Source organism: Vanellus vanellus, assembly GCF_965231255.1.
Source record: "Vanellus vanellus genome assembly, chromosome: 1".
Taxonomy (NCBI): Eukaryota; Metazoa; Chordata; class Aves; order Charadriiformes; family Charadriidae; genus Vanellus; species Vanellus vanellus.
Window position 1 is genome coordinate 69,093,801 of NC_138905.1, and position 25,031 is coordinate 69,118,831.

General features: G+C 50.5%; 1 protein-coding gene and 1 pseudogene across 2 annotated transcripts in view; one reads left to right on the plus strand and one right to left on the minus strand.

Moving 5' to 3' along the window:
• Window positions 1-1,302: 1,302 nt before the first annotated feature.
• Window positions 1,303-25,031, minus strand: part of CACNA2D4 (calcium voltage-gated channel auxiliary subunit alpha2delta 4) — a gene marked incomplete at its 5' end in the record, with an annotated part of 132,115 nt that continues 108,386 nt past the window's right edge. The window contains 10 exons of the mRNA XM_082479730.1: window positions 1,303-1,685; window positions 2,863-2,933; window positions 3,587-3,711; window positions 7,470-7,587; window positions 12,920-12,940; window positions 14,342-14,397; window positions 15,394-15,446; window positions 17,273-17,348; window positions 18,173-18,243; window positions 24,113-24,175. Of these exons, the coding sequence (XP_082335856.1) occupies window positions 1,599-1,685; window positions 2,863-2,933; window positions 3,587-3,711; window positions 7,470-7,587; window positions 12,920-12,940; window positions 14,342-14,397; window positions 15,394-15,446; window positions 17,273-17,348; window positions 18,173-18,243; window positions 24,113-24,175 (741 nt within the window). The 3' untranslated portion in view covers window positions 1,303-1,598. The remainder of the gene's footprint in view (window positions 1,686-2,862; window positions 2,934-3,586; window positions 3,712-7,469; window positions 7,588-12,919; window positions 12,941-14,341; window positions 14,398-15,393; window positions 15,447-17,272; window positions 17,349-18,172; window positions 18,244-24,112; window positions 24,176-25,031) is intronic.
• On the plus strand, window positions 8,894-12,442 carry LOC309670372 (annotated as a pseudogene). Its single transcript has 4 exons — window positions 8,894-8,900; window positions 9,187-9,233; window positions 10,294-10,378; window positions 11,399-12,442. The product of its transcript is annotated as an uncharacterized misc_RNA (transcript).

The window sequence follows — 25,031 nt, forward strand, 5'->3', positions numbered from 1 at the left end:
ACCTGGCAGAGGAGGCCAGGGCAAGGTGCTGCCTTGCTGGCCCGCTCCCTCGGTGCCACCACAGTGTACCCACAGGTGCTGGAGTGGCTAAAGATGGGGACAGTGCAGAGCTCCAGGTGAGACCCTGTTTCCATCTGTAGCCATTGGCTGTGGGATCCCTACCCCTGGCACGTGCCCAGTGCCAGGACCCCCACTCTGCCTCAGGGTGGCAGAGAGCCACGGGCTGCCGTGGTGCAGCCGGCTGCTTCACAGCGCACACTGCACGGTCAGAGGCTCTTCTTCCTGTAGCTCCAGTAAAACCAGTGGCGCACTTCTTGGCATCCCCATGAGTTGCTGGTACATCCCTGCTGGTCAGGCCACCGCAGTTGTGTTTGCAGTCCCTCTGCCCGTACCTGGTCCCCGCGAATTCGGTGGGAAGAGGGGTTTTTGGGATGTAGTGTAGAGCTGCGATTAGCACCGAACATGACATGATGAAGCTTAAGTATCTATTTAAAATATGCCATATATTTGTTTTTAACAAGATGGTATGGAGCAGTTCATACAAAAAAAAAAAAAAAAAAGGAAAAATGGGTGCTCCTCACCCGTTGTCCTTAAAGCTCTGTGAGAAACGGCCCATGCCCACCAGCCGGGAATGCCGGACTCAGGGCAGGGGGGTGCTCGCCCCGTGACAACCAAGGGCAGCTTCAGTGAGCAGGGCAGTGCTGCTCCGAGGGGAAAAGTGCCTGTTTCTTAGCTGCTTCTGCAGTGAAACTACCAGGCAGCAGGGAACATACCCCCTCTTTTGGTGGGTCATGAATAACCCCTTCCCAGAGGTAAGTCCACATCTAGACAAGAATGTGGATGCTGTGCTAGCACTGTTAGGACGGGTCTCCTTGGCAGAGCTGGCGTAGCTGCAGCTAACTGGTCAAACTGTGCTACCTCCCATCATCCAGTTGTGTGTTAAGTTAGTGCAGTTCGGGTTAGGTGCCGTGTCCTGCCCCTGGGGTCCCAGTTGAGGACCACCCCCAAGACCAGGAGATGCCACCTCCCTGCTGGAAACCATTAAGGGCCTGCTGTGCCAAGGCTACTCTGGTCCCAGGTGCTTAAAATCCCGGTGGCTCCCACTGAGGGACAGGCAGACAGTGTCCCCTGCTTCTCCTGCTCCCTCCTAAGGGCAGATCTGCCCCACTGAGCCCTCTGCTTTCTGGGGCAAACTACCCCAGAGTGTCTCTGAGGGAGGCAGGGTGATGGCAAAATCGAAGCCATGCCAACGACCTTGGCTGTCCTGGCTGTGAGCCGACCGCCGGGAGGAGCAGCTCAGTAGGTGGTGTGCCCAGAGCCAACCCTGCCAGTCCTCACAGGCCTTTTGCTGTGGGCTTTTGAGGAGGAAGCAGCTTCCACCGGCGGTACCATGCTTGGATGTCATGGTGAAGGACACAGGACACGCTGCACTGCATCATTAACACCTTGGTCTCCCTGGGGAGTCACAGTGGTCATCCAAGAGGAGCCTGTGCCTCCATCCACTCCCCTCCTGCCGCTCCGGCCAGCAGCAGCCCCCTCCTTCCTGGGTCTCTGCCATGTCAGATGCGTTGCAGGCAGCATCACCGTTGCAGGCAGTGTCACCGCAGCAGCAGCCCCAGGGGCAGGAGGAGCAGCGTCGGCGAGACAGAGACCTCAGCAGCACCACCACAGTCTTGGGCATTTTCCTGGGAGATGGGAGAGAAGGTGTCAGTGTGCTTACAGCCAGGGTGGCTGCTGGCAGAGAGAAGGGAGCCTGCCCTTCACCTTTCATAGAATGGTTGTGGTTGGAAGGGACCTTGAAGATCATCTAGTTCCAACCCCCCTGCCATGGGCAGGGACACCTTCCACTAGACCAGGTTGCTCAAAGCCCCATCCAACCCGGCCTTGAACACTTCCAGGGATGGGGCATCCACAACTTCTCTGGGCAACCTGTTCCAGTGTCTCACCACCCTCACAGTAAAGAATTTCTTCCTAGTATCTAATCTAAATCTACCCTCTTTCAGTTTAAAACCGTTACCCCTCGTCCTATCCCTACGGTCCCTGATAAAGGGTCCCTCCCCATCTTTCCTGTAGGCCCCCTTTAAGTACTGGAAGGCTGCTATAAGGTCTCCCCGGAGCCTTCTCTTCTCCAGGCTGAACAACCCCAACTCTCTCAGCCTGTCTTCATAGGAGAGGTGCTTTGGATGGGGGAGCAGTGCCTGCAGCAGAGGGTCAAGAAGAAGGATTAACGGGGCAAAGGGACCGGTTTGATGCTCACAGGCTGTGGCATCCGCCTGGAAGCTAGGAAGCCATCCGCCTCCCCGGCTCTTGCCATGCTTTGCCCCGCACCCTTATTCTGATCCCTCAGCCTCAGAGGCCGCAGCAGGATCAGCTCCTGCCTGCCCGTCCCTCCTGCAGCTCCTTCCAGAGTTCCCTGCCTGTGAGCGGGTCACTGTGTCTGCTCCTGGCTCTGCGGGGCAGGGACAGGCAGCTGAGCTGCCTCGCACGCTGCGCAAAGGTGCCTGGACCAAAATCCTGCCATCCCAGCAGGCAGGAGAGCTGCCTGTGGTGGCACCAAGCCCAGGTCACAAGGACTGGTTACAGGAATCGGGGTCTCTTCCAATAGATGAACACCCCCCAAAGAAACCCAGCAACACTGTGATATCTGAGCTCAAGGCCTTCCCAGGTGTCACTAGCATGACTGTCCTCCTGCTAGGAAGCCCCCTGGGGAGTCACACGGCTGTGTCTGGCTCCAGCCAGCAGGATGGGTATGCCATACGCACAGCGCAGGGCTGCAAGAGGAGATGTGTTCGTGGGCACAGACATGCCCACGGCGAAACCCAGCCCTGTGCTCTCCCACCCTCCCACGCTGCCCCGGGGTACCTCGGGGTGAAACGCGTGGCATGTGTCCGGCCGCCGCCGCAGCTTCTGAGAGCGCATCCGTTCACACTTCACTGAAGTGTTATGTGCGAGGCTGTTAAGGACCACTGGCAGTGGCAGGGAAAAGGGGGACAAGCCCGGCACAGACCCACGGGGGCCCTCATGCAACCCATCTAGGTGTAACTGCACAGCCTGGGGGACAGAGCAGGTAGAATAACAGAAGGGCAGGTCACCCTGCATGGGCTGGAGACTTCTCCAAGCGCTAGAAGGTGGCAAGGAATGATGGGCAGCTGAAAGTGGCCAAAATGCACGGAGAGGGCTCAGCTTCATGGTGACAAGCTGCACCACATCACCGCCCTTACAAGAAGCAAGGGATGAAGACCCAGCTGAGATGGGTTACAGAAGCACCTGGGAGCAGTGCTGAGGAGCCAGCCCAGCTGTGCCCATCCCACCACTGACCCTTTCTCCTGGCCTGTCCCACCCTCACCCTTGTACAGTCCATCTGACAGCCAGGCCAGGGGAGGCTAGCTTCCTTTTGGCAGGGGGGGAGGATGGTTACCTCCTCTCCACCACACCTCAACCTTGCTCACCCTGTGTCTCCCTCCCTGACTGTCCCCCATGTCAGGCCATGCCCTCCACCCACATGGCAATTGTCATGGGAGAAGGTTTTCCACCCTAGGAAACACGGAGACAAAAGGGCCTGTGGAGCTGTGTGTCCCTGCTGCGCATGGAAGGATATATTTAACCTCTTTCACATCCAGCAGGACGGGTGGGAAGACGGTGCAGTCGCAGGTGGCATCCGTGACGAGGAGCAGGAGGTTACTGCTGGCGATCTGCTGTGCCACAAACATCCTGCAAAGAAGAGTGGGTAGGAGAAAGCACATCCCTCCTGCTGCAAAGCCAGAGCAGCTGCCCCAGCACCTCCTGGCCCACAGCAAAGAAATCCAAAGGAAACAGAGATCATTGGACACGGGATGTCAGCAGAAAGCGGGAGAGACACAGTGAGCAGCCATGGGCATGGGGGAGTTGGCCTTAGCACACCTTTTTGTCCTCAGGAAGCTCTGAACTGGTTCAGAGTTACAACTCCACACTGGGCACAAAAGCCAAAATCAAACCCCAAACCCAACTAACAAAAAAGGCCAACCAACAAACAAAACCCAAGGCAAGCCCCCCAGGGGCAGCATGTCGCAGCAGATGACACCTGAGAAGGCCTGGTTACATCCAGAGGTGTGCCAATGCCATTCAATGTATATTTATGCAGGTGCTTTTACAAAGCAAGACTGTATGTACTATGCGGTCCTGCAAGGGGTGGAGTTTTGCTAAATTTCCTGTTGCTGGAGTGAGAAATGGAGGATCCCAGTAGCATCGCGCATTACGTTGGCGTGATGGGACTGACCAACTGCTGCTTGGTCTTGCCTACTGCCACAAAAAATGTGCAACTTCACGTCGCAGCCGCAAGTTCTCCTGTCCCTTCCCCTCCCCGTCGGACAAGCAGGCTACAGAAAGGTCCGATGACGAGCACAGGCACGTGCCGGTGAGGAGGTGTCTAGATGTAAGCGTTTGCCCGGCGACACGCACGTGAGGGCTGGCGGAAGCACCACTGCCCGGTTGTGCAGGCGGCCGAGGGCTTGCGTGGGCAGAGCAGGATGAGGGCAGGCACGTGTTGCAGCTGCGTGCAGGGTTTTGTGCATGAATGCGTGTGCACACGGAGGTGCGTGGGCAGCTCAGACACGCCGCTGTGCTGACGGGGCTGCGGGCGCCTGTGACTGTGGGTTTGCACACCAGCACGTGCACATCTGCAGCACCCCTGGGTGAGCACGGGGAGGTGACACGGGGTGCATGTCTAAGAGTATGCATGCCGGCGTCACCGCAAGGTGCTGTACGTGTCTGGGCATCTCACCAGGCTGTGCCGTCCCCCTACCCGATGCTGTGCGGGCATTGCCTGCCCTCTGCCAGAGCAGAGGCTGCAGCCAGCCGGAGCAAGGCTGAGCTGCCCACGCTGCCCGTCCTCCAGTGCCTGCCTGCAGGCTGTGCTGCCACCGGGCACGGGGCGGCCGTACAGCCCTGGCGAGGAGCCTGCAGGCCGGGCTGGGGCTGCTGGGCACCGGGAATGCCAGGAAGAGTGGGCTTGGCGTGGCTGCGCTGGTGGCAGGGGTGCAGCGCTGCAGCCAGTACGCGGCTCTGTGCACTCCTGGTCCTGCTAAGCACCTCTCAGCCACGGGAGAGGGCTTCTGGATCAGAAATACAGGTTTGTGAGGATGTGCCCACTGCACCAACCAACCTGACTGTCCTGGAGGACTGCCCTGTCTCCCTGGTTAGTCATCACCTAGTCTCACCGCCTTCTAGCCTCCAGGGATTCCTGTAGTCACTTTTAGAGGTGTTGAATGTCACACACTGCATCAAGCAACCATTTCATTAGTATTCCCGGCTGATGACTGCTTTGGGAGCTTTGACAAGCAGATTTTTAACCCACACACAACATCAGTAGCTGGGATAGAGGTCCCCCATGCATCAATCCGCAAGCTAACTTTTTGCCCAGGATGGAGCACCCAGCCTATCTTTGTTCCACTGGGAATCACCTGGGCTTGTGAAATGTGGTGGGGAAAGCCTGCACGCCCCAGAAGGCCACTGGCTAATGCTCCACAGAGCCTGTGTCGGGGCACATGTCTCTCCTGACTATAAAAGGACCCAGGGGCTGCAACTGCGCCTGTAACCACAAAGGAGCCAAGCAGGACTCAGCTGCTGCTGCTGACAGTACTGGTGAGGTGCTGCCTCAACCCCTTATACCATAAGGCAGTGAATCAAGCGGGCTGGGCAGAAGGAGACACAGGGTTTATCATAGAACAGAATCATAGAATCATTTAGGTTGGAAAAGACCCTTAAGACCATTGAGCTCAACCATAAACCTAACACTGCCAAGTCCACCATTAAACCATGTCTCTAAGTGCCACATATATACATCTTCTAAATACCTCCAGGGATGGTGACTCAACCACATCCCTGGGCAGCCTGTTCCAATGCTTAAGAACTCTTTCAGTGAAGAAATTTTTCCTAATATCCAATCTAAACCTCCCCTGGTGCAACTTGAGGCCATTTCCTCTTGTCCTGTCGCCTCTTACTTGGGAAAAGAGACCAATCCCCCATCTTGCTACAACCTCCTTTCAGGTAGTTGTAGAGAGCGATAAGGTCTCCCCTCAGCCTCCTTTACTCCAGACTAAACAATTCCAGTTCCTCAGCTGCTCCTCATAAGTCTTGTGCTCCAGACCGCTCACCAGCTTCATTGCCCTTCTCTGGACTTGCTCCAGCACCTCAATGTCCTTCTTGTGAGGGGCCCAAAACTGAACACAGTAGTCGAGGTGCGGCTCACCAATGTTGAGTACAGGGGGATGATCACTTCCCTAGTCCTGCTCACCCCACTATTCCTGATATGAAGGAAAAAGGCTCCTCACCCTGAGATTATTCAGCCCTTCCTCCAGCTCCCACCACTCAGGGGGTTGCTATAACCACCACAGTACATAATACCCAGGGTGGAAACCTCTGCCAGCTTTCCAGGGGAGGGTGGATGGGTGCTGGGCACCAGCAAGGAGAAGGCACTGCAGCAAGGAGGCGTCAGCCCCAGGCTGCATCAGCGGAGGAGATCTCTGCAGCAACAGCTTAACGCACAAACAAGTCAGTTTGGGGCACTCAGCTCCTCTGGATCCACCCAGTGCTTATTACACCTACATAATACCTTCTTGTCACCAAATCTGCAATCTCTTCTTCTAAAACAATGTTTGGCAAGGCCTGGTTTTCCTAAAGTCATGCTGACTAGCTCAGGCTGTTTTCCTAACCTTTAAGTCTTTCCTGCAGTTGGTCCAAGACTGAAGTCAGACTAGGTAGGACTGGGATTTTTTTTTTTTTTTTTTTAAGAGGGATTTCAGTCAGATCTGTTTGGATGCCTCATTTTAGGAAAAACTGGACCAGTGGAAATTCATCCTTCTGTCACCTTTTCACACGTGATTGCGGATTGTGCTACACAACCACTGAAAACGGTTTCTTTTCACAATGACTTTTCTGTTACTTTGCACTGTTCATTCTCTTAAAATGAAAATGGAAAATAAAAAAGTAGACCTGTGTTTTCATTTCTTTTGGTTTAACACTCCCTCCAACCTTTTTTTTTTTTTTTGTAGAAAAACAGAAAAGAGGGAAAATAAAAAAAAAGCAAAAGGAAAGCCGAAAGCATTGCAAAAAGGAAAATTTTCTAAGGAGAAATCTTTTGCCAGAAATGTGAAAAAACAGAAGTAGTTCCTTTCTGAAATCTGTGGAATGGAAAGATACATATATATATATATATTAAATGCTCTTTCCCTCGTTCTACAGCCACCTCTGCTTATTAACAGATGGTTTTAGTTTTTTTTTCTCGTTTATCAATAAGTTGCAACTCGGTCTTTTCACCTCCTCGGTGTCCAGCATGGCTCTGCTCTGTGGCCAGAGCTGTGGCTGTGGCAGTGGCCATGCAATGGGCACAGCAGCAGGTGACTCTTCTCAGGTACCTGCTGTCACCAATGGGCTCTGCGAAAAGGCAGAGCATTGGGGAAGCTCCCAAATGAAAGGGAAGCTGCTATTCTTACTTTTGACAATCTCCACACTCGATCAGACCGTTGGTCTCCTTGATGGCCGGCTCATACACGAAAACGGGGTACTCGGTGTCACAGGGCTGCAAGGTGTCGTGCTTCTTGTGCTTGTGAGCTGTGATGGCAAGGAGACAAGGTGAGAAAGGAAGAACAGAGGACCATATAGGAGCAGTCTGCACTGAGATGGAAGCATTTAAGTCTGGCGATGTCTCCCCCTCCCCGACAGTGACCAAGAGCAGGTGCCTACTGGAGAAGAAGAGGAAGGAGATGCTGCAGAAAGCTGCCAGGCAGTGATCCCTGCTCCCACTAGGTGGTGTGGGAAAACCGGCCTATGTGAGAAATGTGCCCAGTATTCCCACTCGCCTCCCCGAAGCAAGGCTGGACCCTGCCCTGCCGAAGCTGCAGCCGTGGGGCCGCAGAGGCTGCAGCACCCCAGGGACCCCTGAGGCCAGGTATGCAGTGGCATTTGGGCACTGGTACCCCTGTGTTCAAACGAGGCGGGGTGGTCCACTGAACCAGCGGCGTCAATAAAGTCCCTCCTGCCTAACCCAGCCCCGGTTCATGCACTTTTTTAATGTTCAAAGCTGCGACTGGGCTGGTCCTCAATGCCGCTGCTGAGGGATCTGCCCCTGGGGGGACCCTGTGTGTCTGCAGTGGGGTTCTCCATCAACCACTGACACTTTCTGAGCCCTCTGACATTTCAGAGCAAGCCCACAGCAGGCAAATTGAGGGTTTGAATAGGTGTTACATTAAACAGAAAACATCACCGGCAAATAGATCTGGCCTGAGACCACAGGGAAGCAGATGATGGCTCTCGAGGACCACCAGAGGCCTGGCTAACGTGTAGCAGTGGCTCCTGGATGGAGCGATCCACTGCAGAGGCAGGGAGCTGCTGCTCCATCATTCATCAGTCATGCTCTGTGGGACTCCCATACTAATTTGGGGATGAGGGGGAGCTGAACTGCCTTACTCAGCCTCCCTTGAGAAGCAAGGTCATCCTTTCTAGGAGTTCAGCAGTCTGTCTTGCCTGAAACTACTACCTTGGGCCCTTCTGGCAATTATTTTCTGCAGTTGGAGGTAGCAAAACCAGCTCCTGCCTCTCTAAGACACAGGGGAATGTCACCGATGGAAATGTGAGGCTTTGTTGCTAGGGGAGAGGTGGTTCCAGCTCAGTCAACAAGTATGAGAAATGGTTTCTCCATCAGCTTTGGGTCTGAGCATAAACGACTCGCTCTGCAGCCCTCCACCCACACAGTGGCTGCAGGCAGCCCTGCCGGGGGGGGGGGGGGGGGGGGGGGGAGGGGGGGGGATATGGGCAAGAAAGAGAGTCCTTCTGATGTGGAGGACTATCAGTTTATCCCTTGCAGCAGCAGTGCTGAAGATTTATAGAAAAATGCAGCAACATGGGTTTTAATCAGTAAATGTATGGTAAGAAGGCACCAAGAGGGCACCCGTGATTCTGATGGGTAATTTGCATCACTGTAAAGCCCTCACTGAGAGCTATGGTCTCCTCTCCCCTGAAACTGCCATAGCGTACAGAAAGAGGCAGGCACCACCCCACGGAGCCCTACATCTAAACAATGTGGATTACGTGAGAGAGAAAAGCTGGATGATTTTCTCTGATTTTTCTCTCCACCATGATGATCCAGTGACACAAGACATGCATTAAGAGCCAGGAGCTGCAGCCTGATCTCCCCTCTAATGCCTTCCCCAGGTGAATATGATGAGTACTCAAACACCTCCCTGCAGTACAGAGTCCCGGTAAGTCGTGCCTTGTGCTTTTCTTCTGAAATCTCAAAAAATGTCACTTGCAAGGCAGCCTCCTACTTAAATCCTCCCAGACTGTGGGATCCACCTTTCGGTGTCGTGGTTAGGTTCATTTTGCACAGATTCAAAAGCACACAGGGCTTGATTTCAGCACGATGCCTTGTTCTGTATTCACCCTGGATTCACACTAAATTAATCAACTAAACTTGTCATTTCAGGGTCCAGCAGCAGCTCTGCCACCAGTGAGGAGCTGCCTGGCTGTGCTCTGTCACCAGTTGCTGTCCCTCTGTGCAAGCAGGCACCGCACCCAAAACCCCACACTGCAGAAGGATGGAAAAGCCTCTCCCATTTTTGCTAATGGAGAATGCCTCTGACTGGTACCTGTCGTGGGGATGAACAGTCCTGAGAGTACATTTGGGATGAGCAGTAGAAGACCCTATTGCTCTGAGGTATGTTTCAACGGCTTAGATATTTCTGATGAAATACACAGAATATCCCCATTTATGCTGTAAGGAGAGAAGCTACAAACGCTTTCCAGCTCAGACCAGCTCCGGGGCTAGTAACTGTATTCCAGCCAGTAAAGTCCCTGATGGACTAAAGGAGTGTGAGGAACAGAGCGGGAGCCCTCTCCTTCACCCTTAATTCACTGTACTAGTGGCTGGGAAAACAGTTCCAAACTCTGAAACAGACGGCCAAACTATTGTAGTCTGGGCCAGGGACAGACCTTCTTAGGGACATGCTTGTGGCATGACCACACATTGATCCCTCAGCCACCAACTATCAGATTCCTGTTGTGTTACCCCCAGATTCACAGCACTGAATGACCAGGGCTGTCACTGCAGCACAGCTTTTGGTGACAGACTGTGCCAGTTCTTGCTCAGAAGAACAGCTGTGATGACCACAAAGGTGACCTGATAAAGTTGGGGCACAACTGCTTGCAAAAATTTAGCGCATTGCTTATGTCAGGAGTGACAAAGGGTCTTGATGTATCAGAGACTTCATCCAGGTCCTCATTTTCCCCCCAGCCCTGGCAAAGACCAACACTCTCCACTAGCTCCAGCTTCCTGATGTAGTGTCATCAGAGTGGCTGGAGTTAACGCCATATAAAAACCAGTGGTGTGAAGGACAGGGTGCAGGGAGTAGGTGAATCAGACATCAGGTTGGAAAATATCAGATGGAAGGAGATTTGAGGCCTCCCAGCCTCAGCCAGTGTTGAATTGGGGCCATTGTGCTGGACTCGGTGGGCTTAGAGGACTGGGCCTCCAGGGGAAATGCAACTGAAGAGACCGCACAAGCCACACCGCAGACAAACCCGGCCAGCACTGCTCGCTGGCCTGACCTGCGCGTGTGGGCAAGAGCTGTACCTCGGCTCTGGACACAGGACCAGAGAGGCACCACTTAAGCAGTAATCCTGGGCCAAACTGTGCTGTGGTGGCACTCACGGGAGCAGCCTGTGCATCTGGAGGTAAGTGGTGGGAAGTGCACCGGGTTTAGTCCCTTCAGGGGCACTTTTGCCACTGGCAGTATGGGCTAAGTCACAAACAGAAGCTGCGTTCCTGTTTGAGCCTTTCACGAACATCTGCAATTTGACTTGCTCTGGGTTAACCTCATCACGTGCACCAAGCTGTATTTTTAAACTCTGCTAAATTGGCACAAGTTCCCTGCACAGACCATCTTAAATCAGTTTCTTGGCACAGGCTAAATGAAAAGAAGCCACTTTAAAAATCTCCTAACTTCTGCACAGAGACAAGACCTATGACAGAGATTATGCTTAAGCCTACCGCCACTTAATTTTCTTGGAAGCAGTGCAGCTGCAGCAGTATCGAGAAGTTCAGAGGAGCCCAGTAGCGTGCACATCATCAGCAAAACGCTTGGGCTGAGCCTCTGCGCGCACACGCTGGACATCAAAACGTTATCAGCGCTCTGAGAGTCTGGTGGTCAGGGATTAGTAAACAGCCAGAGGAGCTGATAACAAATTGCAAACTTTATAGCAAAGCGTGAGTTAATTCCAGGCTGTCGTTGCTACCATCTGCGCTTCCAGAAAGACTTTGTCAGACATTTGGCAACCAATCCTTCTGAGCAGCAAAGGCAGCCGCCGCGCCTTGTTATGAACTATACAGCCCAGATTGTGAACTCTTTTCCACCAGCATAAATCACAGATAACTGCACCCAAGTCAGTGGTTTTACTCTGGGACACGTGAGACAAAATCTGCCACTTAGTTACAAATACAAAACACAGAATTTAATCTATTATCTTGTAAAATATCCTCTGCATACATTACCGTGCAGTCAAAAAAGAACTTTTCTGAGCTACAGAATTCTAGAAATAGTCCTTTCTAGGCTGCATGCCTTGGCTGGAAGTATTTTTGGCTTAATTAAAGGCTTTCAAACCTGTGGTGATGTCCATAAAAGCAGAAGCCCTTACAAACACAGAGAGGAATGAGATGCTGAGAGCAGTGAAAAATCTGTGGAAGCAAACATATCTTCTCACCACCTCTGAAAAGCAGATTTGCATGATGAGTGCAGTCTGAATATATCATGCCCATATTCCAACAGCAAGTCTCGCCTTCCCAGAAAGCAAAAGAACTTGGGAAGCAGAAATAGGCGCAGTGCTGCAGAGCCAGAGGTGTGCAGGCAGGCAAGGGTAAGCATTAGATCCCCGACCGTTAATTCCTCTGCACATATCCCTGAATAAATGCGTGCTCAATTTCTCTCTCACAAAATGTCTCCTTCTCTCCATACTTTTTGCATACACCAGCATTGGCAGGCAGTCAAGAAAATGTTAACATCTCTGGCAAAAACCTACAGCCCATTCTTAACAACATGTGCAATCCATTTCTTCCAGCCCCAATAGTATTCTACTACTCCCTCCCCCACATATGGACACTCATTTTTTTTCATCCATAGCCACACTCTCTTTCTCTTCTTCTTCTTCATACAGTAAGACACATTCCAACTGTCTGTTTCTCTGTCTCTGTCTCACACATACGTCTTGCTGGGCAGAGAGCAAATCGGCAAATACAAGCTAGATATGGAAGCAGGGAGATACAAACACAGTTACAGTCTGGACTCTGTCTTGGAGGGATTTCTAACTTGCCTGTAGGAGCGGATTTATGAGCCAGAGCATATACTTATCAGTCAAACTGCTTGAAAGTATTCTGCATTATCCTGGAGCTGGGCTGGTATTCATCAGAAGGAGCTAAGCCATGGAGTGTGGAAAAGATGACTTAAGTTGCCTCTTAATATCTGAAGTCTACGAGACCCATATAGCTTTTCCTGCAAGAAGGCACGCGTTGGTCTTTGGTTTTGGCATAACAACTGAAAAGAAAGGGGCGGCTGGGAACCAAAGTGAAGAACATGCCATAGTACAGAGGCGACGGGCCCACCTATGCCATAGTAACGAGTGACAGTTTTGACTGTGCCTGCAGTCACTGGGGAGGCTGGTGTGTCCCTTCTTTTATTGACGTCTCAGTGACAGACCTTCCATCACCTGCTCAGCCAGCTAAACAAGCAACAGCATCACTTCCTTCTTTGCCGTGCAGTGACACAGCCAGGCAGTGCCTTGTCCCGGTCACACTTTTCTCTAAGTTCCCCATTGTCCAAAAGGTGGAAAAAAGTCTTTCCTAGCCTGGGATTTCTATCTAAATCCTCATTTTTTGCTGCTAAGTGGTTTTACTTACCGTGATGGAAGACAGCCTTGGCTGGAAAAGTCGCATGACGCACACAGACACACAATGAAGATGGAGCCACGTGACAGTTTCACATGATGGCAGCACAGCGAAGAGATGAATTTACACACAGCAGTCATGGAAGTGATGCAGGAGAGAGATGAAGAAAGTGCAAAAGGAAATGGTGATGAGCAGGACAGCAGTGAGAACCCCCTCTCTTTTTCCTCACGTCTCCTCAAGCAAAGACTAAACAGAACTGCAACCATTTAGCATCCACAGCAGCTCCCTGCAGGAACACCGGGTCGGCCTGTCCTCCAAAAAGAGCAGTCCCTCCTTCACTGCCACAAGTACCGTACTTGCTCGTCTGACTCTTCCCCACTGATATCTGCGTGGGGCACTCCCATTATCCCGATGTGTGTTAAGCAGCAGCCAGGACCACAGAAAGGATGGCTGCAACTACTACAGCCATTTCTGGCGATCCTCTTTGGAGGAGGTGAGTGGGACCTAAACAGTACCCAGATGTTGGGCTGGTTCTGACTAGAAGGAAATTTTGCTTTCTAAAAATGACTGTTTTGCCATTACGCCAGAAGAGTTCAGTGCAGAAGACTCAGCCTCACAGTTAGCAGGGAAGGTACCACTGTCTCCACTAAAAGCAGCATTAGTGCTGAATAATTAGTGAGGATGTAATAATAATGGCACCTACATGGCTGTGCAGAGCACTCCTCACCTTTCCCTTTGGGTTGCCTCAGGGCCATTAGCGTCCCTCCTGCCTGTGGGGCAGGGATGGGACCACAGAGACTCCCGAGATGTTTTTAGCAGGCTGCACTGTAGCTGCAGGGCAGGTCACTGGATTTCAGCCCAGACATACCACTCTGCTGCGCTCAGCTGCTGGGCAATACCATGTGCTATCTATCATCTTCTCTCTTCCAGAGAGCATCCAGTGGGCAAGTGAAGACTCTCCATGTGTTATGGAACAGGTTTCTGGCCAGGTTCCTGGGACCCCTGCTAGGCTCTGGAGAGCCTGCTGCTCCAGTCCTGCTCCGTCCTGTCCAGGAAAGACTGGAAGGGAGACTTTCCAACCTTTGCAGCTGATGGTCTCTCTCATCCCATTGCACGTTCGGTGGGGGTCTTTGGAGAGAAGAGCCTCCCCCCACCCCAGCAGTTACCCCGAGGAAAGCAAGCAGCATGCTCCGAGCCACACACACCTCACCCTGACTGCTCCCGTGCTATGGCAGCGTGAAATGGGGGTGGGAACTGGGGGAGATGGGGTGGTGGTGGGACCTGGAAGCCGGATTCCAGTGTCCGCAGAGGGAGAGGTGGTGGGGCATATGGCAGACTCCTCGCATGAGGCCAGGCTTCCCCATCCAGCTTCTTCTGCCACCAGCGGCTGTAACACTCATGTGCTATGGGGCGGCTGGACTCTTGTGTACTCACCATCTGCCAAGTTGTCTGAGTGCCAGAAGCTACTCATGTTAAACTCCAAAAGGAAGCTGTCAAAAGAGCCAGAACAGAGGATGCTTTTTCAGCAGCCTGGAAGGATGCAGGTGTCAGGGAGATGGCCCCGTCGCCCGGCGAGTATCAGTTCTAAAATGTTTACTATGAATTTGCTGGCAGTGGAAGTCTCAGGGTGGTTTTTTTTTTTATTTTTTTTTTTCTTTCCTCTCCACATGATGAGAGTGTAGCTCTGTATCATGGGAGCTGTACTGTGGAATAACTGAATGGGCTTTTACCTGAAGTACATACTGTGCGGGGGCCTTGCCAGCGAAGGAAGGACTGAGTACGGCAGCCCCCGAGGCTGGGAGGGGATTCAGTTACTGTGAGACCCACCTGAGAAGCAGGCATGGATGGCCATCAGGGAGACCATACTCTGGCTACACGGAGGTAGCTGCACATCACATTGAATTATTCTGAATTATGCTCAAGCCCTAGGAGCTGGATCTTTTCCACACCTTGCCTTCTGCGCACCCAGCAAGCTGAGCAGCATCACTTTCATCCCAATTTGAACTTGAACTCCGATTCCCCCCAGCAGTTTGAGGTGAGCCTGAATCCAGAACTTGATTCAAGGCCTCCCCTTCTTCCCTCCCTTGGCTGTTGCTCAGACCTGAGCTCCCTGGCTTCCTTCCTTCAGCCTTTGCCCCCGGCGAAGCAAAGGTGCACGTTCATTCATCACGGGCAAAGGAGACATGCAAGAGGACGTAGCATCGAGGATCTGCATGGGGCCCCGGGAGACCTGAGTCCTATTTCTGACTCTGCCACTTTGTACTGAGTGACTTCAGGTAAATCCCAGACCCGCTCTGGGCCTCTGCCTCTCCGTTTGCAAAATGGGAATAGTAATAGCTTTCTGTCTCCCAGGAGTAAGGTGCTGAGCTGAATGTCAGGAGAAGGCTGACAGCAATGCCCTGCGCAGGGGCCTCCGTCTGCAGCTTTCTCAGCTCTCACCCCTGTTGGTCTGAGCCTCCCAAACACCCCCATCTTTTGGTACTCACATGAGGAAATCACTTATCAGCCATTTCACTGCAGCTAGAAAGGCATAAATTGGCTGGAGAACAAAAGAAGAAATGAGAAATACCATAAGGACCTGGTCAGAGAGGTTATAATTGTTATGCAGGACCCCACGTTTCAGACCAGTTCCCTCCACTGATCAGAGCTCTTGAAGACAGGCTGGAAATTCAAGGACTGGGCATCACTGGAAAATGTTCAAAATACGTCAAAAGCCAGCAGAGCTGCCTTGCTACTAATAATATCTTCTCACCCCCTCCCCATCAGGGTCAGGGAGTTTATCACAAATGTATGAAGGACTTTGAAGATGTAATTGCTTGATGATTTCTCTCCAGTATGGACGACCTTGAGAGCTCAGAGCAGGAGAGAAACACAGCTAAATGGGACACCACCAGTTTAGGATGCTTTTATATTCTGATAGCAAGTGGTGTTTCTGGGACAAGCTACAGCATTGCCCAGGATTTAGTATTATCTGCCACCGATTGATTATGCTTAACTGTGCTTTCATCCAGCTTTTCCTCAAGATGGCATGACTTCTATCATCTTCCTGCTTTTCAGCTACAAATTGGAAATCCAGCATTGTCCCAGGGACAGTTCATCTGCAGAGGATCCTGCTGCTTCTTTTCTTCGTGGGAACCATGTCTAATTTTCATCTCTCCCTTTCATAATCATGCCCATACCCTCAAACCCAAAACAGATGCAGCAGTCACAGGACACAAGATAATGTTCCATTTCTGCCAACTGACTTATCTTCAACCAAAATAAATCAGCAAATAGTAAATTGTATAGAAGGTGGGAATTTGACTGATTTTCCTTTGAATGATGCATACGAAAAATGGACTTTTCTTGATTTCTTCCTTTTTGAGGGTTTTGCTGAGAGGTGAAAGGGAGAGATGAGGATGATGCTCACCCTTTTATTCTCTTCCCAATTCACCTTGTTTTTGTCAGCTAATATTTTGTGACATTTCTTTCAGAAACCGAAATTCTTAAGGATATGATCAAGCAAATGTGTTCACAATATTTTATCTATGCAGCTCAAGTATAGCTATTACCAAAACTGTTATACTGTTAAAAATGTAACACATTATTAAAAAGTAATATTTTGTTGAAAATTCTTTTACTGGAAAAAAAATGAGCATGTCATACTGTAGAATGTACTTCCAGCACACCACATTTTGAAGTATCAACCCCCCCCCCGGATCATAATGGCAATAAACACATCCCTGTTTAGGGTTGCTTCAACTAGTGTGAAGTGGCCTGACTTTTGAGTAATTACTTAGTCCTGCCTAGTCAAGGCCAGATTAGCAAGGTAGAGCTTGTATCAGACTAATGAGAGGTTGCATTTGGGTACTGGCAAAACTATTCACTCTGATAGCTTGTTCCCTGCGCTATCAGCATTTCTAAACAGCTTTAACCCCTCTCCCTGTTGCTCCAAGACCACTCATGCTTCCTTGAGAGGCTGACAGCTTTCTCCCAGATGCTCTCTTCCCTGACAGCGCAACTCTCCTTTTTGAGCTGCTGAGTAAAACCATGCCCTGTAAAAGCATTTCTTGTTCCTTTCAGCTGCAAACTGGTTCCTTGCCTTTTAGGAGAAGCCTGGCATAGTCTAGTTCCTGTCCTCTCCCTGGTCCTTCCAATTTTCAGTGAGATCCTATACGCCAATAGAGAGCCAAATTGGAAACCACTGTCAGTGGCCATCACTGCCTCAGAAATCTTCCTTAGACGAGTTTGGACATTCCCATCACTTCAAAGCAAACAGCTACTAAGCTCTTTTGGGGAATGTGCTACATCAAGGTGCTGGAGACGTTCTAGGAGAAAGCCTCCACAGCCAAGCCCAGAGAGGGTTGTGTGCCAACAGATACGTACGCTGAGCAGAGGCCGGGCACCGCTGTGGTGGTGGTAGGGTACTTTGCACATTGCTTGATAATCATACATGGTCACCCTGCAATCAAAACAAAACAAGCAAGCAGTCAAAAGCAAGCAATGCAACAACCTAGGGGACACACACATCAGTGTGCACCACTTTTCCTAAAAAAATTCCTGTATGGAAGAACTGAAGCAGTGGCCTGCTTACACGTCTTTGCTGTTTGGCCAGTGCTGGATTTCGCAAAGTGACAAACACAGGCTCTGGATTAACGTATCTGGGTCAGCACAGGAGAAAAGATGGCCCTAATTTCAGATGGTGAGGAAAGCAGGCTCTGAAGCAGGAGAATTGTATCTACCTCAGGTCCCTTTAGTTCCTGTTTTCAAGCCACTGAAACTCCGAACTCTCTTTTGACATGGGCTAGGGGAGTGGAGTGCGACGAAAAGGTATTTTTAAGAGATAGAGAGAAATGTGTTCAGCCAGCTGCAATGCCACATCTGAGGGGCTCTCAGACAACTGCTCACAGAAGGGCTTTCCAAGTGGTGGGAGGAACTGAAGCACTTCACCCGAAATGCCAAGAAGTGTTTCCCATAGCATCTTGCCCTGGAAAGACAAAGGAGCAGCTGCTTTCTGGCCTCACGGAGATCGGGAGTTACTGTCTCAGTCCTTTGCAGTAGGTGGAAGAGCAGGAGATGAGGAGAAACAGGGGGTGTGGTGATGATGGCTGAGCAAGTCGGGGGAAGGGGCAGGTAGTTAAACGAGCTCTTGCAGCAAAATAAGAGAGCCACAAGCACCAGCATGTGCATTTTCCCCTCCTCAAGTGCTGCTTATGGGCACCAATATGTTCTGACCCACACACCAGCTGAAGAAAGAGAAGTACAGCACAGAGATCCCCCGCTTACCGCCTGAACATGCCCATGTTTAGTAGCTGGGTCATTACTGAGCCATCCACTGCACCAAAAAATTTTCCAGTCTGCAAGCACAAGAAAGGAAAAAGAACAGAATAAGCCATCAACAGTAAAATTTCCAAATGCTCGATGGCTCCAGCCGATCCAGTTTGTCTGGAGGCCTACTACACATGACGAGTGTTTTATAAGGAGGTAACGCTGCGCTTTGTTTGTCGGCTGGCTGGAAAGCTTGAGGGAGAACTTCCCCCATCGCCAGCTGGGCATCCTGCACCATTCCTAGCATACTTTGAAAGGATTTAGCCCACGTAAGTCCCTGCAGCTTGTGACAGAAAAAGGCAGACTCTCAAGCTGCGGAGACCCAGGCACAGTGATTCACAGGGAGCCTGGGCTCTCCTGTGGGTTTTTGTGAATCCACATTCTCTGGATCTGAATGCCTGAGTCTCTTCCACTTGAGTCTCTCTGCTAGCCCGCAGCTGCAGTGCCTTCGAAAACCTCTGCTCTCCTGTTGCCTGACTGCTGCAAACTGACTCACCACACATAAGTGCGCCATAGACATTTATTTAGGTAACAAACACAGTTTTACAACTCACTGCTGTGCAAGTTCCGAGCAGGCAGTAACCCAAACGACACAATGCCCACTGACCCATCCCTTTAGCTTACACACTACACAGTGGCACAGTAAGAGCTGTGCTAGCACAGACTCCACCTGAGCAAAAAGTTGTAGTTGGGGGGCAACAACCCTCAAATCCCACTTGCATGCCTGGACGTGGCTTGTGGGCCTCTGGTCCCATTTAGGTTTTGGAATCAATAGCATCAAATACAGTCCCAATCCCAAATCCAGGAATCGCTGCTCTAAAGAATTCTTCAAACAAACAACAGTTCTGGGTTTCCTGATTACTAAACCATGACAAATCTATTGCAAAAATGCTTCAAATCTGCCAAGTCCACTGCTTTGTTTGCAAGCAAGTAAATAAATACTCATAAATAATAAAAATGCAGATACAAGTTGTCCTCTGTCTATTTTCCTGCCCCGTGGGTCTTAACCCAGTAAATAGCTCCCATATGTTACGGAAACGTCCACACAGTTTGGGGGGACATTTTACTTTTCCACTGATAGGCTAGCAGTCATTTAGCATGTATTAGCAGATGACAGATGACTTCATTTATTTGAGTGGGGCATTTCCACTAAAAAATCCCAAACCCTTAGGCAGATTTACCGAAGATCATATGGTAATCATCTAATAGTAGTGTTACATGGTTATGAGCCTCTTCCCAACAGGCTTTAGAAGGCGTTTCACTGTATAAATCAATACATAACATCAACGCCCCTTTAAGCATTTAGGCTGTAATCGTCTCAGACATAGTCAAATGTGTCTGAGCAAGCGCTAACTTTTTTTCACCTCCCTTACTCTTTCAATCTGATTAGGGGGTGAGGAGGCCAGCTGCTTCCATTTAATACCAGGCTGCAGCCCCAGCAGGAGCCCAAGCAGTGAGATTTAATGCAGGGCAAGCTGCAGCCGGTGTGGCAAGGGCAGGGGGCCACTGCAGGACTGGAAATGGGGCCCACCTTGTCCAGAGATGCTGATGTTGGACCGAATTTATCCAGGCAGGATGTTGTTCCTATAGGTACAAGTACAAGGAGCTATTAGTCTACTTGAGAGTAAGGCCTAGGGAATGCGTTCAGAAAAGCATCAGCTAACTGGCTTTTAACACCTAATCAGACATTCAAAGCTCAGTGCTGTTTTCAGTACCCTGTGCAGGTAGTAACACAGGAAAGCATCACTTGGCAGAAACCAAAGCGGTCCTGTACTGAAGCCATGTTTTGCAAAGCAGCTCTCATTACAGCCTGCTTCTTCCAGTGACTGGCTGCTGTTCTCCCAGGCATCCCTTTGCCGTGCTTCTCCCGACTCCCAGCTCTGGTGGATTTCCACAGGCCCTTGCAATTTCAGAGGTTCACAGCACAACACGTCGCCTCCGACATCCTGCATGACACACGCTGTATCACATCCCCCTGCAGCTAAGAGCGTACAAGTACATACGCAGGCTACGCATGGGGAAGAGATGCATCCCAGAGCATGCATATGGCTCAAAAGGTACATCGCTGCTCAAAGACATATATGTGGCCACACTTTGCTGGATCGTTGAGCAATTTGCACTTTTGGTACACACAAAACCTGTAGACAAATGAGATCTGCCAAATGGGCCGGACTTTGGGCAAGCAGGCAGCCTCCTCGCTGCACGGCTCCAAGAAAGCCACCTCTTGCTTTTCCACAGCCTCTGCTCAGCCCTGGTGGGATCTTGGCCTTTTAGCTGTCACCCTGCACCCTGTCCTTGCAGTCCCACCTGGGCACAGCTTGCAGAAGTACCCTGTAAGATGACTCAGGGAGAAGGCAACAGTTCTAGAGAAAGAGGTTTAGCAAGTGAAGGGACATATGGATGCAGCAGGCGGAGGGAGCTCCAGACCTGTGATCCGCAGCTGTGCCTCCGGCTGGCAGCGAAAGGCGGCTTAAAAACTCAGGGGCGGTTGTGGGGCCATGGCTACAAACATTGGCAGAAACATAGCGCAGGGCAGCCCTCACTGCAGCACAGCCTGGGCTCACCACTGGCTTTCCCTTCCTCCCCTGCCCTAGATCACCAGGTCCTCCTCCTCACCCGCTCCCTTCTCCTGGCTCTGGCTATTAACTCTTTGTGTCCTCTGTGATGAATCTGGAGGGAGGGATTAGCCCGAATTAAGAGATTACCCATTCTTCCCCAAGTAATCCCGCAGGGAGCTTCCAACTCATCACTCATTAAAATCCTGAGTCCCTCTTTCTTCCTCAGTGGCTTCTGGCTGCTGGTAAGCTTCCTGCTGCCTTCAGGCAGAGGTTATTAGAGCTGATCCCCCATCCTGATCCCCCATCCCAAGGGTGGAGGGGGGCAGAGCCTGATCCAGGTGGTCCTCACCCTGTTCCTTCGTGAAACCGCTCTGGTTTCCCGTGTAGTCACCCGAGGAAGGAGATGGGGGCAGCAGGCAGCCCCAGGCAGGCAGCGGGCTGAGTGCACGGTAAAGCACCTCAGCCCCAAGGGAGCGAGCAGAGAGATGGAGCAAAACACCTCAGAGCCGGGTCTCCGGCACCAGCTGCTCACTCTGTGGCTGTAAGGACACTGGCACTTTGGCACCACTCCGCTATTCTTAGCTTGCACTTTGCCCCGGGAAGTGGGCATTTGGGATGTGAAAGCTCCTTTGCTGCTTTCCTCGGGGAAGCGAGGATGAGCATGGGTCCCTGATTGTGCTGGAGCCACCACAGCCTGTGCAACACAGTGAGGAGGGTGGGTTGTCTGTGCACCCTTGCTCCTTCGGCATCCAATATGCTCCCTCTCATCCTGGCTGGCGGGGCAGAACAGGCAGCACGTGGGCAGGCTGCCCTTCTCCCTGCCGCAGAGCTGAAACGCTGACCCATGCAGCTGAGCCACTCTTGCTGGTCCTGGTGTCAGGGAAGCGAACTAGCTGACCTCTCCAGAAAGGTGAAAAACCCACAAAAGTCCAGGTATGGGATTTTTTTTTGCATTATATTAAAGGATGCACTGAGGGAAGAGTGCGGGATGGGGCAGGGAAAGCCACATAGCAGCAAGTGATCCCACGCAGCACCATTCAGGCAGCAAGACTATGAAACCCAGGGTATTGATTTAATGCTGCTGCTGTCTTGAATTCCCTGTAGGGTTTAACAGTGCGGACACCCATGGTGCCACTGGGAAATAAAAGCAGTAACTGGAACAAGATAAAGAGATCAGAAGAAAAGTAATGGTGAACTCTCCAAGGTCAGGAGAGGTAACAGCTGGAGGAGATGACAGCTCTGGTGCCTGCCAAATGCCTGATCTTGGAGGCATGTGGATAATGTTTATAATTTACCCAAATCCACTATAATGCTGTGTTTCTGCTAGTCAGATCTTACAGAGACGAGCTTTTTGAAAAATCCATTTTCCTAAGATGCAGGAAAAATACAGAGACAGAACCCAGCAAGGCAGTTGCTGAAGATGAACATTAGACATGGTACCCAAAGGTTGTAGTCACCTTTATCTATGGACACATGCCACAGGACTTAGTAAAACACCTTTGAAAATGCCATAGGGGTCAGAGGAGGAAACAATGATTCCTAGGACTACCAGCTCATCCTGAACACCCAGCAGGACATGGCCTCCCACAGTAGGGAGCCAACACAACTTGACAGCATTTTTCTCCCTTATCTTTCAAGTTTTCTTTGCTTTTTTTTTTGGCACACCACGTCACTGAAGTGGCACTTTTACTGGCATATTCAGTGTGCCGGAGAGGTCACTTTCCCCACAGAAAACAGGTTGGTTCCTTGCAATATGCCCCCCTCACTATCTGCCCGTATCGCCCGCTGGTGCGACTATGTTGCTGATTCATTTTGCTTTGTGAGTCTCAACAGTTCTCATCTTGGTCTCTCTGAACTTACAGTGTAGTGCCTGCAGAACTCACAATCTCACCTTTTTCTTTTGTCAGCCTATTCCGAATATGCTAACCCACACAACTCCAGATAGGAAACCACGGGACTCATATAGCTGATGTTTTCTGTCTAAATATCCATCTAAAAATTCTTCTTCTTTCCTCTTTTTGTCCCAAATACTTTGAGATCAATGCCACTACTTCATGCTTCACTCTTTAACCGGAACTTCTTGTAAGGGACTCTGTTCAACGCTCTTAGAAAAACTGAAAGGCAGTAGGTCACCCATTCTCCCTTACCTCCTGATTTACTCACACTTTCAAAGACCTATAGCTGATAAGATAGCTTTTCTTCCTTTATAAAAGCTGTGCTGCTTGTCCCAGTCACACCCATTGGGTGCTCTGTTACTTTATTTTTAATTTCCATTTCAACCTGTTTGTCACATCTCAAGATGTACTCAAGAAGTAATTTCTGGGATCAAATCTACTGCCTTTTGGAAATACACATACAGCGTTTGTTAACTCCAGTAGTATAGCAATTTTAATGAAACTCCACACTTCCGTCAGTAACAAAACCACTTCATTTCCTATTTCTTCTATAAGCCCACTCTTGCTATTGACTTATAGCTTTCTAGTTTATGAGACTGTTCCAACACATCACTTTCTGACACTCTATCTATGGCCTTTTATTATTTTGAAACAAACAGCTCTGTGGTGAATTTACTGGAAAGCAGAAAAGTATAGCTAAACCATGCAGTGGCTGGTAGTGTTGACTTGACCCAGGCTGCACTGGATGTCACATCACAAACTCTGCCCCTTCAGCTCCCTAGAAATGGTCATGGAAGTGCTGGCAGCAGGAGGAAAAGCAGCAACTTTTTTTGGTTTATATTTTTATTACTATTCTGAGTCTTTTTCCTTACTCTTTTCACCTCTGCAAGTAAATCCTCCAGCTCTTCAAGTGTGCTCCTGTTTCCAATTTGCCTAAATGATTTTGTCTTCCTTTTTGCCTTTGGCATTTTGCTCTTACTATCCCCTTAGTTTCCTTTCCTGAAGAACGCCCGCTTTGACTTCAGAGGTGCTCAAAAGCATGCTCCCTTCCCTTCCCTTCCCTTCCCTTCCCTTCCCTTCCCTTCCCTTCCCTTCCCTTCCCTTCCCTTCCCTTCCTTTCCCTTCCCTTCCCTTAGCACACCTGCCTTCTGGGACTGTCTCAGATCGTCTTTCAGTAGCATTTGTGCCGAGGGAAAGGAGTCTAATTTCCTCACTTCTGATAAAAAGATATTTTGACTAGTTCCTTCCTTATCACAGCATACTCCTTCCTTACCTAGGATGTGCTGTCACTCTGCCGGGAGGCTTCCCCCTCACTGCGCAGCTGAATTTAATTATACCCAAGCCACCCTTATTACACAATTGAACTTCATTTGGTTTAACAAGTTCTGGTGGGTTATTTAGGAACAAACCAAGAACACTCTCCTTCTTCTCTTATGCTCTCTTACCTCTGCAGGTCTTTTGGAAACGAGTATAAAGCCGTTATTATCAATGAGGAAGCAATTCAGAATCTGCAGAGATGAAAGAGAAGCAACATTAAAGACAGCTTTTCCATGGTTGTCTGGTACATATTGCTGTTTGCAGGATGGAGCGGTGTGGGCTTGTGCTTATGGCAACAGCCTTGGCATTTCCTTGCCTAGCCCCACAGCTCAGCTGCCATGGGTTTTAGACAATTGACTTTTCCCTCTCTGTCTCCTTTTTGAGGTATTTGCTTTGTGATCTGTCTGTGACAGAGACTGTCCCTTGCCAGGGCTGTGTGCAGGCCTCATAGGCTCCGAGACACACTTAAGACAAGACATCCTGCAGGAAGCGACAGGATATTTGGAGAGCACTTCTCTTTAATAAAATGGTATCTAATGCTTTCCATCTTCAGATTTCAGAGTTTTATAACCACTCATGAAATAACCCTCTCCTCACCACTGAGTATCATCAGTGCCGGTCTTATTTTTATTTTGTAGAGCAGGAAATGGAGGCACAGAGTTTTGAAGAAAACCTTCAGGTCTCACAGGGAAAAACTAGGATGCAGGGGAAATCCTACATGAACAGAGAAGGAAAATTCTTTGGTGATCCCACGCTCCAGGGCAGAGGAGCTCCTGTCCCAAATATGCCCGAGACCAAGGTTGAAGCAGTGGAGTAAATGCAAAGTGGGGTGTCCCCGGCACATGTCATGCTGACAGCCACTCTCTTTGGCAGACCTGGGACGCCAGTGAGAGTCTTAGAGGAGATGGACTCTCCTTAGTCACTGGCTGGACTCCCCATGCCCCTTCCTGGGCTCAGCTGATGTCTCACAGCTAAGGGGAAGTCCTGAACTGCAGGTTTGTCTCAACAGCATGAGCTCCTGCCACAGCTGTTCACCCTCTTGTGAGG